Genomic DNA, 20,124 nt, shown 5'->3' with positions numbered 1-20,124 from the left:
CTCTCTCTCATCTATATCTTTCTCTTCTGTATCTCTCTCTCTCTCATCTATATCTTTCTCTTCTGTATCTCTCTCTCTCATCTATATCTTTCTCTTCTGTATCTCTCTCTCTCATCTATATCTTTCTCTTCTGTATCTCTCTCTCTCTCTCTCACCTATATCTGTCTCTTCTATATCTCTCTCTCTTCTTTATCTCTCTCTCTCTTACTCTCTTTCTCTCTCTCTGTATATATATTGATACATATTTCACTTCTTCTTACATCTAAAAACTACAAATCTTCCACACAAAGACATAATTGGTATTAAATAATCCTACAGAACACAAAGCTCACTTTTAGTTGCACTTTATTGTTTAAATAGTAACTTACAAATGTATTTCCCATCCTCGGTTTTGTTTTACCATTGGCAAAAACTAAGGCAAATTATAATATTTTGCATTTCAAATCAGAAACCTTTACAAATTACGTACATCTTGACAATAACATGATTCTAGTATATGTTTAAGAGCTTGGGCAAACCTTTCACATTTTAACACCAAAATCATAAGAAAATTTATGAATCACATTCATTAGAACCACCATAATATTTGGCAATGTTTTTCTGTGAGGTTGTTTTACTAGACATAATAAATTTTACTACTTTTAGATTACATGTATATCATTGGCTCAACAATTACTCAGGAAAATTTAATTTGTATAAAATATTTAGTATAACCCTATAATAATCATATATATATATCTAAATACATTTCGTCAATTCTTACTCTTCAAGAGCAAATCTTTTTGAAATGAAACAAGTTAAAAGGAGGGATCAGGTATAATGCTTTTACAGTGGAATGTTACTAACGTGTTCACGTTTTTACAAGTAATTAAACAAAACTAATTTCCTAAGAACACTGCAAGATGATACTTGACCATTCTGAAACAATTTCAATGTAAGACTTTCAAACGTACATGTTCAAAAGTATAATATATTGTGTGGACTAGAGGTATTTTTCCTCCATTTTGAAATAAAAATAAAGGTACAGTGCGAAGGATGCTCATGAAAAGATATTTCATACAGAATTTGACTATGACACAAAAAATTCAAACCATGAAAGTACCCTTTTTCTGTCAAATTGTTAATAAACGAATTATTGGTAGAAAAGAAAAGACAATATGCTTCACAAAATGTCAAGAGTTTGTACAACCCTATCAATTGAATTGAAGGAATATATTTGATTGCCAACAAACTCATTTTGAAGATATATCATAAATTTTAAAAAAAGAAAGCGTAGATACAGGCCTTTCGTACACTATGCCCTTATCAAATACATAGATGTGTACAAATATTTACAAGCGAATCGCTTCATGTATATTACAACGAAAACCGTGAGAAAACCCAAGTTATATGCTGCCGTACAAAGCCAGTTATATACATCATTTGCAAACGCAATATATTATTTTACAACTTTACATGTTGGTTTTTAACAGATAAAAAGAGAAATACAATAAATGTTAATAGAATAATGAATTTTTAACCATTTTTCACACCAAAACCCATTGTGGCCATTTTCTCAAATCATTTTGAAGTACATGATTCGGTTGGCTTACCTCATAAGTTAGACTACTCTCTATACAATGAATTATGAAATTAGGGAACCGATCATAAAAAAGACAAGACCCTTCATGGCACCCAAAAAATAAAGAACAGATAATTTGGGGCAATTCGTCCCTGAAAAAAATTCCTCCTTCCCACATCTAACACAGGAGCATCTGTCTTTTTGAAAGAAATATCTTCCTCTTAACATATTATGCAACAGACTTCCATTCCATAGCTTCATACACAGTTTGAAGGTGGGATCAACTAGCACTAAATTCAAGTCCAGCCAATTTCAAGATAAAACGATGAGGATAAACATTTCAGTTGTGTTATCAAAGTGGAGGTACCGGTAAATATTTAGTGCATAAATATATTTTGTACAAAACAGATTGCTAAACCTTCAACTGGTTGGTCGGGAGCTGCCGACCTGACCTGACCTTTCAAATCTTCTTCATGACTGGAACACTACGAGACAAATTACATTCATAATTCAAAATGGATATAACTTTCTACAGAAAGCACAAAATTACATTTTATCAATAAGTAACCCCAAGATTAAGAGTATCCACTATCATATGATAAAATAATAACAAAATTGATACAATGCAATATATCATTCTACAATAATTCTCCACTAAATGAGTTTCATAGAATCACAAATGCACTTTTGATGAAATTTATCAAAAACAAAGCTGAACTCCTAGCAAGTTTTTCACACACAATCTCCAACACATATAGAAGAAAAATGTCAATTGTACAGTACTAGAGAGAAAGGGATACCCATAGCACATTGAGAGACATAGCTGCAACACATGGAAGTGTACACGTTCATAGGTTAAGTCATGGAGCTCCTAACAGTTCCCTGTTCCCTCCTTTGTACAATCTCTAAGGGAACTGCAGAGGATCCATTTTAATGACTGACCAATCAGAGACAAACTCTGGTGATGCAACTATGTCTCTAAGATAGCTATGATTTTGCCCTATGAGCCTGGAAAGAGATCCAGAAACGTGCTCTAACTCCATACACGCTGCAAAACTTGAAGCCCTCAAATAATTGTCGGGACCTAAAACCGATTAATAACCTCAAAACTGGAATCCCAGAAGAAAGGAGAAAATTGACCAATCAAAATGACATCTTGGAAAAAAGGTATTGAAGTTACTCTAATGATGATTCTGCCCAGTGTATGCGACCGCGCATTCAAATCAAACAAAAATAAATACCATAGCTAAGATTGTCTGTCTAGCATCTTAAATATACTTCACAGACCACAGATTTTAACACCAGTGAAAAATGCTTACATAATCATCAACTTTGAAATTTGCATGCACATAAATTATCCAAGTCATGACTCATGCTCTTGTGCCTGAGTTTTCAAATCATGGTGATTTTCATGAGCATCTATAGAGAGAATCATTGTAAGTTTACTGTACTTTTTTCTCTCCCACGAGTGAATAATTTACATGTCATTACTTGAAGACATAAATAGAGAAGTGTCGGTACGTCGGGACTGAAGAATATAGTAATGTAGATGATAACCCTTCAGAGTGCAAGATATGCTGCACGTATGTTCTTTGCGCTTGATCCCTACGCTAAACCTGACAAACTTGTCTGGAAACAGTCTAGGTCCTGCTCACAAACACTCCTCATCTTAAATGGAGGAGCTTTACTCAACAAAAAGAAGGGAAAAAAAACGTGTTAGTCAAACCTGTCTTTGTGTTAAATGCTCTGTACAGGCCACCCTTCTACAGTGTTCGTATGTCTACTAATAGCCAACACCAATATTATCTTTCTAGAGAAAGTAACATGCTTGATAGAGCCTATTCAGAAAGGCCACCTACAACGACCACTCCATCGGTCTACCTCATCGAATTAGTACATGTATTAGGACTGCTTCAGAAAGACCACACGTCTACAGTGGCCACTTTACTGGCCGTCTAGAGTCTAGAGTCAGTGCAGGAAATATAGAAGTATACAACATCTAGCGAGGTACCATCGACCCTCGACGGAGCATTGCACGTCAGAAATAAAGAAGACGAACACCGCTTCAGTTCATGCTATACAAATGGCGGGATCGTCCAATCATCAAAAGACTGGCACCACGGTTGTGGCGCCCTCGTTGGGTCGCTCGCGCTCAATGGGTGCGAGCGATGGTGCTCGTCACGCGGCAGTAGCGCAGGAATCTGAAGAAGATGTTGATGACAAATGCCCAGAGGTTGCGGGCGAGCTGAGAGCGGGCGATGAGAACACGCCAGAAGACGACTAGGAGAACGGTGTTGAACGTCCATCGGATGTTACGCAACCTGAAGGAAGACAAGAGAGCAGCAATGCAATCAATCATCTTATTAAACCCAAAAGGTACGAAAATTATCTTCTGTTCAGGGCCTGTTTCATAAAACTTGTTATCAATAACAAGTTACAAGCTACTGTTATAAGCTACTGAAATCCTTGCTTCTGATTGGTTATCAGCAGATTTGTCACTGATTTTTGTCATTTGTCATTGAAAAAAGGCTTTGTGAAACGGGTCCCTGATGTAGAAGGGCATGAACCCTGTCTTAAAGGTACTATGTCCCATATGCAGACCTAAAAAATGAGAAAAGGTTAAATTCAAACGGCATTTGAAAGATAATACAAATTAGAACTTCCCTTAAAAAAAGGGGGGGGGGGGGGCTTGAAAATAACGACTATTAGTTGTCGAATCGACCTTAGAGCTATAGAGCCTGTATGTAATAGTCTGATTTTCAGACCATTGTACCGAATGGTCGTACGTTTTATGCTGCGCAAAGATTAAATCAGTTTAATTTTGTCCATTACAAGAAGTGGGTTATTGATGTAGACTTATGCTCGTGAACCCTTTACAGCTCATTTTATGTATGTTATTACCAAAGAAGAAAAAAGCCAGTCGGTCACTCAATAGTGTCTGACAGTGCAGTCTAGCAAGTAAACGGTTTCCTTGCATAATTTGAATATTAGGACACTGCTAATGTTTAAATTTCACAGATAGGACATACATGACATATTAATAATTCCTGCAAAGTTCTACAGAATTTGATGTTGGCTGCAAAAGGGACATAGTACCTTTAAAGGATGCAAGTTAATATCCTCCTAGCTCAGAACACACATAATGACATGTCAGTATTTTAGCAGATGCTGTTTATCTACACATGTAAATATATGGTCAGACAAAATTAGTTTATGAAAAGGGTGTCATAGAGTTAAAGATGAAGTTAAGCTGTTACATGTCATATTAAGAATATGAAGGCATTTGAAGAGCCATGCTTTTCAGGGAACATGTCTCATCTGATGTTCTTCCACACTTGCATAATAAGAATGATAACGCTCTCCCCAGAACTCAACCTTCTCATTAAATCATCATTATTCAATATTATGTTCCAAGAGGGTGTCTCACAAAGATTCTAAATTGAACTTATCTCTAATTTGGACTAAACAATTATGAAAAGCATCTATGAAAATATATTGTAAAAGTTATTTTAAGAGGCATAAAATGTTTATTCAAATCATTCATATTTCCTATTATCAAGGAGATTTCATGTTCTTGATGTGGAATTTATAAAAAGTCCTGAAATTACTTCATTTTTCGCTTTTGAATATATGTTATTTTGAGGCTACAAATGGCTTTCCGTAATATCTAAGTCCAACTTAGAGTTAAGTTTGGCTTAGGATCTTTGTGAAACACCCCCAGGAGTATAATGACTGATATGAGTGCTTACATTTTGAGATGGCTGCGTGCTGCCGGGATGTCATTCATGTCTTCTTTAAGAACGTATTTCTTGGTGCCAAGGCAGTAGGCTTCTAGGTAGGTCGGCCAATGGAGTGGTCTCACGTCCGTGAAGTACACCTGCAAAAGTAATAATAATCAAAATAGTCACATTTGTATAGCACTTAAAGCGGGACTGCACTAATTGTAGCTACTAGCGCCCTCTATATATAGCAAATAATGCCTATGCAGTACCCGTTGGTCCCCCAAGGTCCCCTTTTTCTTATGTTCATTGAGAGCTGATTTAATGAGATAACAACCTGTCAGTGACCACGCAGGGAGGTCTAATCCCTCCTTGCCAAACTAGTGCAGTGGGGCTTTAATACTACTTAATTTCTAAGGGCTTTACATTGTCATAATTATTATCATCTCGGGCATTGGATTCAACAACTAATCTGACCATGACAGTACACACGCTCCACTCCCTGGGGAGTATTCTTACCAGGCACCATAGTACAAGCGCACACATGCAAATCCAACCACGCCAACCTTTGCATCCTACCGGGTACAGTTTGGACACCTGGGTGGAGGGTGGCAAATGAAAACTTATGTCCTGCCTAAGGAAATAAGTGCCATGACTTGACTTGGATATTGCAGGATATATTTTTGCTCATGGGGTAGATTAGGAGTGCCGTCACCCCGATCAGAGCCGTCTATACACAGAGTTTGGCCAAGGCGGTTCGAGTCGAACACAATACGGCGACTATACTGCGTTGTTGGGCAAGCACAAAACAAATGAATATACGCCATGTTGTGACCCAGTGAAACCAAGTTGGCCCAACTCTGTGTATAGATGGCTCTGGTCCGTCCCGATGGTAAACCTACCTTCCTATCCTCCTCGCTCATAGCGGCCGAGAGGGCTATCGTGTTCTGATTGGTCCACTCCCATGTGTTGTTGGTGAAGTACTTCAGAGTGTGCACCATCTTGGTGATCTTGCTGTTTACCTTCATCATCCTGCACAAAAAAATTCAATAAATCTCATCACCAATCACAGACCTACAAATCTATTATTACAACATTTACCTTAAATATCCTTTAAAAGATATTTATCCAACACAGGTCATTACTATTTTAGACTGAACATTTAGGACAAAATCTTTCTGTTTTGTGTTTTCTCTTTCTCTCGCTTTCAGTCGTTTGCTCTTTCTGTTCCTCCCACACTTTCTTCCTCTCTCTCTCTCTCTCTCTTTCTCTTTCTTTCTCTTTCTTCCTCTCTCTCTCTCTCTCTTTCTTCCTCTCTCTCTCTCTCTTTCTTCCTCTCTCTTTCACCATCTCTCTCTTTCTCTTTCTTCCTCTCCCTTTCTTTCTCTCTCACTCTCTCTCACTCTTTCTCTTTCTTCCTCTCTCTTTCTTTCTCTCTCTCACTCTCTCCCTCTCTCTTTCTTCCTCTCTCTCTCTCTCTCTTTCTGTTTAAGCCTGAAGCCACTATCACTGGTGCATCTACGTCAGAGTACTTTCATAATACTTACTGAGGTTTCTTTCCTTGTAACCTTAGGACGCAATCCATGATGTATGCTGGGATCTTAGCACTCACCAGGTTGACATATTCAAAGGCTAGTCTGTTGATAGAGCATAACAATGCAATATAAGTCTGTGCACAACAGTGTAATGGGGTACCCGAGTACACTCCCAGGCTTACAAGCGAATACTTGAATATTCGGACGCCATGTTTTTTTATAATTTTTTTGAATTTTTTAAATTTTTTTTTATTCTTGACCAGTCAGTGCATTATTATATATTTTTTTGTATTAAAAGTGATTTCTATTGGTCATAACAATATTTTTAAACAAACTTTTTTGTCCCTTTTTATTACAAGTATTTGGAATGTATTTTATATAAATCATAAAAGATACACAACTGATAAATACTTTTTTGTGGGAACATAGTAATACATAAATACATAGATGTAATGTGTTCTTACGGGTATTTAGTGAGTGCTGCTCTGGGCCGTCTGAACACCTTCTCGAGGGAATTCTGTTGTAGAGGTCTGGGATGATTTCTACGATAAAAGAATAATGAAATAGAGATACGCAAGATTAAGATTAAGATTCAAATTGAACAAGCTGAATAAAAAAAAGTACTAGCTGAGTCATTATCATTCTCTTTTCATGACAATTCAGCGACAACTAAAGACCGGGGGGAAGTAAATTCCGGCAATTTTTTACTGGCACTATGTATATATACACCTTTCACCTGCACACCTGGGCATCCCTATGTCGCCACACACATGCACTTGCACACATCTGCAAGAATCTTCAGGAGTGAAGGAGGCAGATTATTTTGAAGAAGAAGACATCTATCATTTCTGACAGTTGTGCATATGAGACAATCCTATGAATTAATTCCTGTTACTCAATAATATTTCAATTCAGCACCAGAAGGGAATTAAATCTCTGTTAAAGTAAATGAGTTAACGCCGTTCTGACACCAAACAGGCAACATTTACCTCCAAAAATATGAAATTCTACACCAATGACATACATAATTATTGACAGAAATACATTCTCTGAATAAATTCAACATTAAATCCTCTAAATTCCGGTAAAAGAACATTTAGAAATTGCTTTTGTTCGACTTACCTACGTCTCCCCATCTGTTTGGGTTGACAGGACTGGTGACCAAGTTGTAGATTGGGATGTTGGCAGGTCTGTGTATAATGAACATATCGAAAAGGGATACCAGTTTTATTCCTCATTCTAAATGTACATAGAATGAATGCTGCAAGGACATCACTGATTTCTACTATACAACAGAATACACGGAGCTGATAATGCAGCCTTCTCCTCTGCTGCTACCAAACTTGGTACAGTCTCTCTCCTCAATTGAAATCATCACCAACAGTAGAACAATTCAAACAGAGTTTGAAGATATATCTATTTAGAAACCACATATGCATTCAACAAATTTTGGGAATAATACAGGGCCCAATAATGAGCCTTGGGGTACTCCCATCTAATGTCCCTTTCATCGGAAGTATAGCCGTTTACAGAAGTAAAATGTAATATATAATCTGAAAGTCATATCGTCACTGCTTGGGAACCAATATACACATTCTAACTATTTTCAATGATTTTACGCCATTTTTGGAATCTGAATAGTATTTTTGACAAGAGAACTTTGATCCACTTACTTATGGACACCTGTATGCCACGTTGCACCGATCATTGCATTGACTACAAAATCAACGGGAGAGATGTCGACGACAGCGTCCGCGTCACCGATCATCGTCCTCAGCAAGCCTTTGCCGACCTACAGGAGTGATAGCAAATGGTTGAAGGTTAGTGCTTCAAGTTCAAAGTACAGTGAAACCTGTCTATAAAGACCACTCAAGGGAGACAGAAAAGCGGTCTTTATGTACAGGTTCCTTTAGTACATGTTTCAAAGATAAACCATTTTCAAGGGGGGGGGGGAGTTGTCTTTGTAGACAGATGGTTGCTAAAACAGGTTTGACTGTATTATCAAATTAAATTAAAGAGTGAATTTACTGTAAGCTCATACCAGAAGAAAGAACAAAATAGACATTTTCCAACAAGTACTTCTCTCTATAATCTTTTTGTCGAACTACAGGAAGAGTAGGAGGAAAGCATAGAAGATTAGTGCTTCAAGTTGGAAGAAATATCGGCTGATATTCATACTAGCAGACTTTAGTTAAAGCTGGGCCGTGTTTCACAAAGCCTTTTTCAATGACAAATGACAAAAATCATTGACAAATCTGCTGATAACCAATCAGAAGCATGGATTTCACTAACTTATAACAAAAACTGTCATTTGTCACTGATGACAAGTTTTTATGAATTGGGGCCCTGGTTTGACTAATTCATTGATGGTTCCATTTAGATAAACCTACTTTGAATTAGTTAATTTATCTATGGAACAAGTGTCAAGCTCTTTTTGATTTACTCCATTGATGGTTTAACTTGGTAAATACCCCCAGACCTTTTTTTTAATCCTTGCACAACCCTCTCTATTAAAGGCAGTGAGTGGTATCAACAGCATGTGGCAAGTGGTGGATATGCAGATGCTATATTCCCTTTAAAGTTCAGGGCACAAATATTCTTTCTCAAATAATGGGTTACTTACAGCGATAAAGACTCCACTTGGGCCATTAAAGTTATCGATCCATCCCTGAAAAAAATATAAAAACAAAACAAGAATAATACAGATGTACTGGAGAAAAAAAATCGGTTTACTAGCAGATTGAAGATTTCACATTCAATAAAAGATTGAAGATTTTCTTGTATGTATGTTCACAACTTTACATTCAACCATTAGTTATTTGTGCACCCAATGACTACTGGATTCATTTATTCCCATAGGCACACTCCATCCTTTCCTGCCTAGAGCTTGTATCATCTGTTTTGATACCATCTAACATCATAACTCTTTCCTTCCATCCCCTCCCCCTCCCCCCCCCCCCCCTCAATGACTATTGTTAAGAAACTTAAGACTTACGGGGAAAGGTTCCTTCCACGATGCCCCGACGATGGACGGCCTTGTGATGCAGATTGGCATGCCCTTGCCTTCCTCCATAACGACGTACTCTGCAAGAGCCTTAGTGAAGGTGTATGTGTTTGGTCTCTTCCCCAGGAGCTTGGGGGTCAATGTCTGGATCATGTCTTCTGACATCCATCTGCAACATTAAGAATGTGTTTAACAATGTTTTCAGTTTCACAAATCTGAGATGCATGGCCCTACGTGTTATCAGTGTCTGTGATATGGTGTAATATCGAAGCCCTACAAATATTGTGCTTCTCCAATAGATTGTAGTGCTGTTCAAAACTGTTTGGCAAATGGTTTTGACATTTCTAATTCCAATCATAAATATTTTGACAATCAGACAGGTGATCAGCTTGTAAAAGTCATGGGATTCCTGACTGACCTTTGGGTTTATAAATTATGATTGCAGCATGAGTTAAATCCAGGACTTGTTTAGAATCAGAGGCAAAGATACACAATCCCTTCAAGAATATGTTTTTCATTAGGCCTTGTTCAGAAGCGACGCAGAAAAAACGTGGAGTTTGATTTATGATGTAAAGTGTAACTGCATCACATTTCTATATCCTATAACAAGAGCTCAGTAAAGACTCGCAGGAACTTTGTTGCGTGCAGTTACCATTTAGAATGCAAACGTGTCTTATAATGCAATTTGAACGAGAAAAATATCTTGGAACAGGGAAAAAATTAATATTTATTTTTCGGGGGCTACTTTTCAAGCTTGCCTGCATAAAATATCACTCTGAAATTTGTTTTGCATTGAACTTTATGCAAATTTATGGGGGCTCTTTTCTGATTTTCGGGGGCTCTTTTGGGCATTTCGGGGGCACAGTTGCCCTGAGCCCCCGTGTATTTTTTTTATTGTCTTGGAATGTTTGGCTCATGGTTAAACAAGGTGTCACAGGGGAGTTACTTACTCTACGGCATCCAACATCTTGTATGGGTCGACGGGAGGAGGGTAGACGACTTCTTCTATCCTCGATCTGTCGCAATTGGCATAGGCAGTTGAGACGTGTTGAAATACCTGCAAAATAAGAGGAGGGAAAGTGTTATAACTTGCGAACACAGTGCGATATCTTCATTATCCATTATTATTTTCTATAAATTAGGCTTCCAAGTGGTAGAATAATTCAGTGTATTCAATATCTTTAGCGGAGTACCCAGATGACTGACCAATATCGTTTTCGTATTGCTCAGTCATCCTGGAACTTCCAACTATCGATATCGATATCACAGGAAAACAAAGCCATATTTACTGAGGTACATGTAAGTCTAATTTTGTTATTTCGCTAGCCAGACCGATATCAGTAGATAATAATAATATTATATGACCTCGTTTTTGTGTGTTACAAGAATATATTGCTCGAGCAATTGTCCAATATTGTCATAGCTCAAGCAATATATTCTTGTATCACACTCAAAGCCATCCAATATTATATAAATATACAAGGAACACAATGAAATATTCCTCTGATTCATGAAATAAGATGCACCTTAGATTGGTCACAGGTCTGTAAAAAGTGACCACTTGTAAAGAAAATTCATCACCGGAGCTTGTTTTGTATTGCTGTCAAAAAATAAGATTGCAGCACAGAAATTTGAATGTATTTCTCCCTTTTTGCTTTCTTTACCAGAGCGCTTTTCAAGCTTTACAGAGCTAAAAAAAACTCCAATGCTTTAATTTTTCCCAGGGCTACAGGTTATTAAAGACCGCTTTCTATCATATTGCAGTTCTGGGAGGTGTTTCACAAAGATCCTAAGTTGAACTTATCTGTAAGTTGGACTTAAAATTATGGAAAGCCATTAGCATTAGCATCTATGACAATATTTTGTAAAAAGTTATTTTAAAAGGCATAACATGTTGATTCAAATCATTCATTATTTCAATTATCAAGGAGATATCATTTTCTTGATGTGGAAGTTATAAAAATTCTAAAATACTTGAATTTTCACTTTTGAATATATTTTACTTCAAGGCTTTAAATGGCTCTCCATAATATTCAAATCCAACTTAGATTGAGTTCGACTTTTAGAATCTTTGTGAAACACCCCCTGACAATGTAAGTTTGAGAAATGTTAAAACGGGGAATATTAAAAAACATGTAGACATGTATTTACCAGTAATTTCTTCATCCCTTGAGCCAGTTGGAGGATCTTTTTGGTGGCGTATACGTTCAGGTGTAGGGAGAGCCTGGGTTGGGAAATGAAGTGAAAAATTGGGTTAAAACTATTGTGAAACTTTATACACTATATCAGTCATTTATTTTATTAGGCACTAGGCAATGATGTTTTTGCCAGCTCTATTGCACGCCTTTTTCTCTTTTCATTTGCAAAATTCATGCTTTCAAGTCACATACACATATATTCAACAATTTTGTATTCATGTCAATAGTCAAGTAAATCATGATTTAAGGGAAAGAAATATGATTATTCTCTTCTCCCCCCCCCCCCTCCCTCCCCTTCCCTGTTAAAATGTGTACAATGTTCACAAACTCCATCGTGACAGTTATAATGTACATTAGAAACCACCTGTATAGAAACCACCTGTATAGAGACCACCTGTCTTTAAAGACAACATTTTTGTTTTCCCTTAAATATGGTTTCTCATTGAAACCTGTACTAAAGGAATCTGTACATTAAGTCCCCTGCCTATAGAGATCACTTTTCTTGTCTCCCTTGAGTGGTCTCTATGTACAGGTTTCACTGTATAACTCTTGTCCACTATCAAAGTCATAATCAAAGTCATTGTCTACAAAGTGACTTCCACAGTTTTATAAAATGCAACCAACGCACAACGGTCAGGCTACTTAAACCCACTCTAATCCTCTGGTTGATTGTGCAATCTTGAAGCTGAACCAGATAAACCCTCACCTACATGTACATGTATAGACTTAATCTTAACCATTACTAGTTGCATTTGCCGGTGGTACTGCATCTGCACGTGTATCCTTAAATGTTATCTGCAACCAATCTGGTCTTGTTTGCAGGAAGACCGGTGTCCGCATATTGGGTGACTCCTTAATCTGGTGTATTTATATAATAATCATGTCTTTGTGCAGTATTAGATGACCAAAATGGTTAATGATTGATAATGCAGGATAAAATTAGATCTTTTCTTTCGTTTGAGGGTGTGATGAATTAAGCAAAGAGAAGATAACAGGAGGATTACAATTAGATGTAGATGCATTGATGTATTCGGAGGGGGGGGGGGAGTTAAAACCTATTACATGTATGTAAGGTTGGTCTCTTTTTGTCTAGATTGCAAAACTTTTGAAACACTAGCTGTAGCTAAAGTTAACGTACACAAAGTATCTTTCACCTGCACTTCATTATTGCACATTAAACTGGATGACTGCATTCAAATTCACTGTATGCTAAATTGCTATCAACAGCTCTTTACATACATGTATATGCATGATGTCAGGACATATAAACATCTGTTCCATTTCCGGATCTTTTTCATGCATATTATATGAAAGTCATTTATTAAAAATTGGACAGTACAAAACTACCATACCATAAAAGTCATTTTTCACTCCATATCACAATGCTAATTTAGCAACATTGGACTCTGGAGTTACATGTTTGCTTTTGCAGGATCTAATGTTTGACAAAGAATGCAGCTGCAAACATTTTATTCCTGCAGCGCGTCGTCAAAGTAACCAGATGTACATAGACATGGTATGTTGTATGGTTTTGGTGGTAAAGCCTACCTGTATATATAAATCAATTATGTTAAATCTGACAGGCTGTATTTTTTGTTTAATAATGGCAAGTGCAAAAGGTACATGAGGGAGGGAGGGAGGGAGGGAGGGAGGGAGGGAGGGAGAAAAGGAGGGGGAGGGGAGAAAAGGAGGGGGAGTGGAGAAAGGAGGAGAAAGAGATACTTGTCATGAATTAAATGTACAAGGTCTTTGATGAAATATACCAAATCTCAATTTATTTCTACCCTGAAACACCCTCAAATGTCCAAATATCTACAGTGCCGTGAAAAGTCAGCTTGCCAAATGAAAATTCATGTTTTTATGCATTTAAATCACAAATCAAGGTGTAACCCATGTTAAACCAAGCATAAAGTAAACCATTTTACCGGATTAAGGTGAATTGTTTTGCATAGCACTTTTTTGTGCATGTATTGTGTATGTGTCCATGAATATGAAAAAGCATGAAATTGAAAGTTTTTCAAATTTGTGCATCTTATAAGACAGATCTCAGTGAACATGCAGAGGAAATTGGTTGCCATTCATTTACATGTTCAAATAAAAGCAGCGGGCATCAGATCTAAGTCATCCTTAACTCTACATGTTGACCTTTAATCTGATAAATACCAAGCCTAAATAATCAAGGAAGGAAGCTTAAATAATCGGGAAGGAAGCTGTGGAAATTTTTACAAAATCAAATAGTACCGAACAGGTTATCGGAAATATACATGTACATGTACATGTAACATACAAAGTCAGAGACATTTGATCCGTCATTCTTACATGCTTCGCCTGTATGCTTCTTCGGTATCTTCAGACGCTATTATCTGTCTGATATTCTGATATAACAGTCGGACCATTTTTTTTTCTCATTCTTTCATACTGCTTGAGTGATAAGAAATTGAAATAGGCAAACACTTCTTATGATGAGTCCGCCCAAATGTACATACCTATATTTGTTTTTTAATAGTAGGACACTTGAAGTCTTGAAGATCATTGACTGAAACTTAAATCGCAGAGGTCATGCTTGTCATTGAGTAAGATTGTTCAACTAAGTCAAGAAATACTGCATGTGCTGTTAATTTCAACATACTGTACCGGCAAGCAGAGAAAAGTCTAAGATAAGGTTTTGTGAGAGAGAGCTGCTTTTTAAAACAGGATATCTAATAATGCAGGGCTGGCCACTACCCGGGGCACATAGACGCCTAAAATATGAGTCCAGGCCTGTAACATTTTAAAGTTTTTTACATAGGACTTATGCAAACAGACTGTAAAAGGTTTAATCTGAGCCCCCTTCCGAAATAGTTAGTGTGGAGCCCCTTCTAACGCAAAATTAATCATAGCAATCAGAGCAATTTAATGAACTTTTAATCTACAAACTAAAATCTAAAAGAAATGTTGTCATACCTGTAGAAGCCCACTACCCCCCCCCCCCCACACACACACACACACACACACATACATACACACAACCAGGATTAACAAAAAATGGAATTTCGAATGCACTCCTCAGTCAATCGTAGGTACAATGCGGTACATGATGAATGCAAGTTTGTAGTCCATACTTAGATTTGCTTCTGTTCGTTATCCAACAAAAGATGCTTGCAAGTACATGTCTAAATTTGTACTTACGATAATTTCTCATCGAATCTGACGGTGGCGGCGACGTGGAACGCGAGCTCTGTTTCCTCTTGTAGCGTCTTGATATCTTCTTCCTTCAAGGCAAGGTCCGGTTCTGTCAGGTCGCAATCGATGGCGATCAGTTTGGACTGGAAGTTGGGCTGGGCTTCCCTCACTTTGTCGAATAACTGTGGAAGAAGGAAAAAATATCAACCGTTCAGAAGCAGAAGTGATGCAGCAAAGCTACTTTGTATAGTCAAACCTGTCTACAGTGGCCACTTTTTCTGTTTCCCTTGAGTGGCCTTTATCTACAGGTTTGACTGGATTTGTACAGACATGATAAAGTTGAAGTAATTCAGTAATACTATGCCCTCTCATAGGAAAGAACCTATCTACGATTCTCAAACATTAATTGGATAACAAGGAAAGAAGATGTTTGGGGAAATTTTTCTGTATTGATAGAAGAAAAATATGAAACTTGTACAACCCGTTTGACAAAAACTTGCTTTCCTTGACTAAGTATAGCAGTGATTATATACCTCACTTAAGAAATCCAGCCATCTGATTGGTCGAATTGCATTCATAAACTTCAACTGTTCCTGTAAAATTCTCGGTAACCATGCATAAAACATTTCAATATTTTTAATAACCATGGTTATTAAAAAAAGTTGGTCAGCGTCCATGGTTACCCCATAGGTTTACATGTTAAAAAATGGTTTGAGCGATGGAGGATGCCGTATGTGTGCGAAGGATTGGTCGGTAATTTCAATACAATTGAATCTCGATCGATCTTACCGACAATTTTATCTTGCATTGTTGACATGAAGACGAAAATAAACTTCCAAAAACAAAAAAACAACATCTGCCGATAGATCTTGATCTAAGTTCGTGCCAATATGCATTGCAAAAGTAAAAGAAGAGTCCGTATATGGAGCTTTTGCGAAGCATTCATCACACGCGAAGCCGGTTTCAATCCATTTTAATGTATATATTGGAAAAAACTGCCAAGCATGTTAACGGCGGGCCATAGCCGAGTGGTCTAAGCGTTGGCTTTCGGTACATCTTTTGTTGTACGCAAGAGTTCGAATCCCGTCTTCGACAAAAATGATAAATATTTTTAATTTTTCATTTTTTAGTCTATTTTTTTTCGGCATATAAAAGTATTAATGACTGCTTTAATATTCGAGAAATAGTTGTTTTCATACGCTCTCGGGAAGGTTAGAATTGGGCTATTCCCCTCGGCAAGCCTCGGGGAATAGCACAATTCTAACCTTCCCTTGAGCGTAATAAAACAACTATTTCTCTCAAAGCAGTCATTAATACTATACTATCACTGTCAAACGCTCTGGAAAGTCAAATGATATTCAAATCCTCTTTTTTAATACCAATATATAAAGCTTTTGAAGTTTTGATCCTCATTAATAACACAGCTACTGCTTTCCTCCGTATGATTTTTTTTGTTTCGGTCTGAGAATGCCAGAAACTGGATTCAAAGCCGGAGAAACATAATTTTGTACTTTATTCATAACGACTGAACTTAAATCCCGCCTGTACTAGTTTGGCCAGGAGGGATTAGACTACCCAGCAAGGTCACTGACAGGTGGCTCTCTCATCAACTCAGCTCTCAATTAACGTAAGAAAAAGAGGATCGTGGGGGACCAACAGGCACCGGTTAGGCATTTTTTGCCATATAGAGGGCGCAAGTAGATTAAGTAGTGCAGTGGGGCTTTAAAACTTTCAACTTTGACTCACCAAGCCAGCAGTGATCTCCTGGATTCGAGCAGCCGCCCTCTGGCCTGACTTGGGCCTGATGAGGAGGAAGACTTTCTTGATGTCTGGGCAGCATCTCATGAGCTTCTCCAGCATCACCTTGCCGATGAAGCCGGTGGCGCCGGTGATCATCAACGTCTTGCCGGCGTAGAATTCACCGATGGAGCAGTACGCCATGCTTGCGGGAAGATTATTCAACTTCTAAGAGAAGAAAGGAAGGAGAGACAAAAAAAAAGTGTTACATTCATCTATATTATTGCACGCATAAAAGTAGACTCTTCCATTTATAATGTAAACCACTGATTTATGGAATGCTTAGTGTTAAATAAAGTTCAACTTCTGAAGGAAGAAAGAAAGAAGAGACAAAAAGTCTTACAATTGTGGTTCATAGTAAATATGAAGAAAAAAGTAAAGGTGGACTATACATGTATGTAACTTTAATCTGTTTAAGTATGTCAACTGACTTACATGTACTGTACATGTATGGAGTGTCACATGTACCTGTAAATATGTATTCCGTACAATTCACTGTAATTCTGTATCAAAATGAATTTTAAAACATAAATCCAGTCTTTAAATGAAAATGGATTTCATGACATTGTTTTTGTTTACTTCATTAGATATTATGAAAATATGGTAATTTTATTGGATGACAATGTTGACACTTGGTGGTCCTTAAAACAATGGACTAACTCTTAACTTGGATGAAGTCAGTTTCTTTTTATGAATATCTGCCATTGAATTTAACCTACAGAATACAATTTGATTTTGCAGTGACATAGAAAACATTTCCAACAGACTCAAGTCAGAGCATTTTTTTTTTTTTTTTAATTCAACAAGTCACCGCCATTTGTCACTTGTTGGTGACTTGTAAATTGTAATTCTGTGACAATACTGCTAAACATGTTAACAGGAGCTGTTTGAGAATTTGCTACTGGTTAAAAAACAAAAACAAATCCTTTCAGAGTTTCAGGAAATGTCTTTGGTGCAGACATGATAAAGAGTTGGTTCAATCCAATAAGCCTGAAAAGGAACTACATGTAGTCCTATACAAGGCCCATACAATGTGAATTGTTACTTGCACTGGTTAAAAATACTGGTAATTGGTATCAAATTACAATACATACACATATTTATTTTGTTTGCATACAAGCTGATGACAGAGATTCATCAAGGCTATACTCTTTCACAGAGCACATCACTCAAAATAGAGGCGAGTTATTTCCTGGTACATTTCATTCAAGTATGTTTCATGGAAACCATCAACGTACTAATCTCTGCTAAATTGTGGATTGTGGAAGCATTTATTACATCTGGATATGAAAATGCAAGAACCTTTGAAATTATAAAGACTGCATTTGCTGTACATTGTATGCACAAATATATTTTGTGTGCACTGTTGTGTTGACACTCATAGATGTACTGTACTTGTACATGTACATTCCGTACAGTTAAATCAGTGCAGAACACATACTTGAAATACATGTAGAATACCAAGGATTTGTACTAATTTCTTTACAGATACCATCCGATTATATTAAAGTATAATTATAAAGCCCCAAAGTAGCGGTGAACGACTTATCAACCCTTCATGTTATCCAGCCCACTGGTGTGTACCATTATTACATGTACCATAGTACATGCGTACGTGTATCAAATAAAAGGACAAATGTGAAAACTATGAAAACTATAGCAATTTAAAGCCAGAATGATGCTAACTCTCACATAAATCAAACACAGACACACACATGTACATGTACATGTACATTACACATGGACAAGAATTACCGGTAGATGTTTTTGCCCAGATGTGTAATTGTGTATGTACTACATGTACATGTACATGTACCTGTATGCAAAAAGATACAGCCATTTTGCACCATCCATGTATATGTACAATACATGTTCACACCAATGACAAGCAACGTTCTGCACAATTTGTACAAAGAAAAAAAAAAGTTGAGTCTTCACACTGTGAGATACCATACCGCAAAATACTCCTAAGCCAGACAATTAATGCTCACCATAGCAAAAGCTTCGTCAGTGACATCTACGACACCGCCTGAACCCGAGGAATGCTCTCCATCAAGTGGGGCGCAGATAGGGCCGTTATCGTCAAAGCAAGGCATTGTGCCTGCGCTACTAGACTTTATACCCAGGAGACAATACCAAAGACAGAGTATGTCAAAGCTTCTATACTCGAGACTCTTGAGTTGTCAAAAGATGAAATTGTGTTGGCTAATTCAAGCTCAAACAAGATGGAATCGTTGTGTGAGATACAGTCTTTGAACAGTTGATAGGTATCCAGATTCGATTGACGAGATTGGTTAAAGACGTTAGCTTGATGAAGATGGAGTTAGTTTCTGACAAGATAGGATTTGGGGGTTCTATTTAAGCTCTTTCGGCATCCCCTATCTTGCCGCTGACCTGCTTTTGAGAAGCATTGATAAGATAAGTCTGTGTTTCCATGACAATTGGAAGCTTACAATTCTACTATCTGCCTGCAGTGATTTGCAGTCCAAATACTCTGTCCAAGGTACACCTTCCGTCATTGGTCATTATTTGCCGATGGACTTCCGGGCGTTTATCAAAGGCCAATCATGATGGTGGTTATTAAATGCTGATTCAGTTCTTTGAAATTCTTCAGATACAATATTTGATCAAGGGTGGAAATCTGCTTACCAAATTGTTTATGTAACTTATTACTTAAAGCTGTTTACTCTGTGGATTTTGCCTAAATAGAGTGCTTTGGAAGATTACAAAACTAACAAATGGACATCTAGAGATCTAAAATTAGCACAATTAGACTAAAATTAGCAACAGAGATTACTTTATCTGTTTTATTGGTTTTAAATTATAGATTCTTTGTTTACTAATTGGACCTTAAATAGCACCAAATACACTATTTTGGGATACAATTTGGCCCATTTGGCAAGGATACTACTTTATCTGTTTCATTGGTTTTAAATATGAGGTTTTTGTTTACTAATTGGTCCTTAAATAGCACCAAAAGAACTATTTTGGGATACGATTTGTCAAACACCTTGTTATAACAGAGCTTTACTTGATAATGATTCTAAATTGAGAATTAAATGTAAAATATCTGTCAGATAAGATACCAGTATCAATGACATAGGATGTTACACCATTCAAAACAGCTCTAACGTCAATCAATTCATTT

The 20,124-nt window shown here is 37.1% G+C and overlaps 1 protein-coding gene across 1 annotated transcript; it reads right to left on the bottom strand.

The window, feature by feature from the left end:
- Positions 1-328: 328 nt before the first annotated feature.
- LOC584999 (fatty acyl-CoA reductase 1) lies at positions 329-19,283 on the bottom strand. Its single transcript, XM_030989170.1, is given in 15 exon segments — positions 329-3,882; positions 5,311-5,438; positions 6,183-6,312; positions 6,828-6,917; positions 7,280-7,332; positions 7,335-7,357; positions 7,938-8,005; positions 8,489-8,607; positions 9,439-9,483; positions 9,811-9,988; positions 10,770-10,876; positions 11,971-12,043; positions 15,186-15,361; positions 16,926-17,144; positions 18,968-19,283. Coding segments are annotated over 15 exon segments (1,683 nt in total). The 5' UTR covers positions 19,073-19,283; the 3' UTR covers positions 329-3,713.
- Between the last annotated feature and the right edge of the window lie 841 nt (positions 19,284-20,124).

This window comes from Strongylocentrotus purpuratus, unplaced genomic scaffold (assembly GCF_000002235.5).
Source record: "Strongylocentrotus purpuratus isolate Spur 01 unplaced genomic scaffold, Spur_5.0 spur5_scaffold_18, whole genome shotgun sequence".
Lineage (NCBI taxonomy): Eukaryota > Metazoa > Echinodermata > Echinoidea > Camarodonta > Strongylocentrotidae > Strongylocentrotus > Strongylocentrotus purpuratus.
The sequence above is the reverse complement of the archived record's forward strand: the minus strand, read 5'-3'. Positions and strand labels throughout refer to the sequence as shown.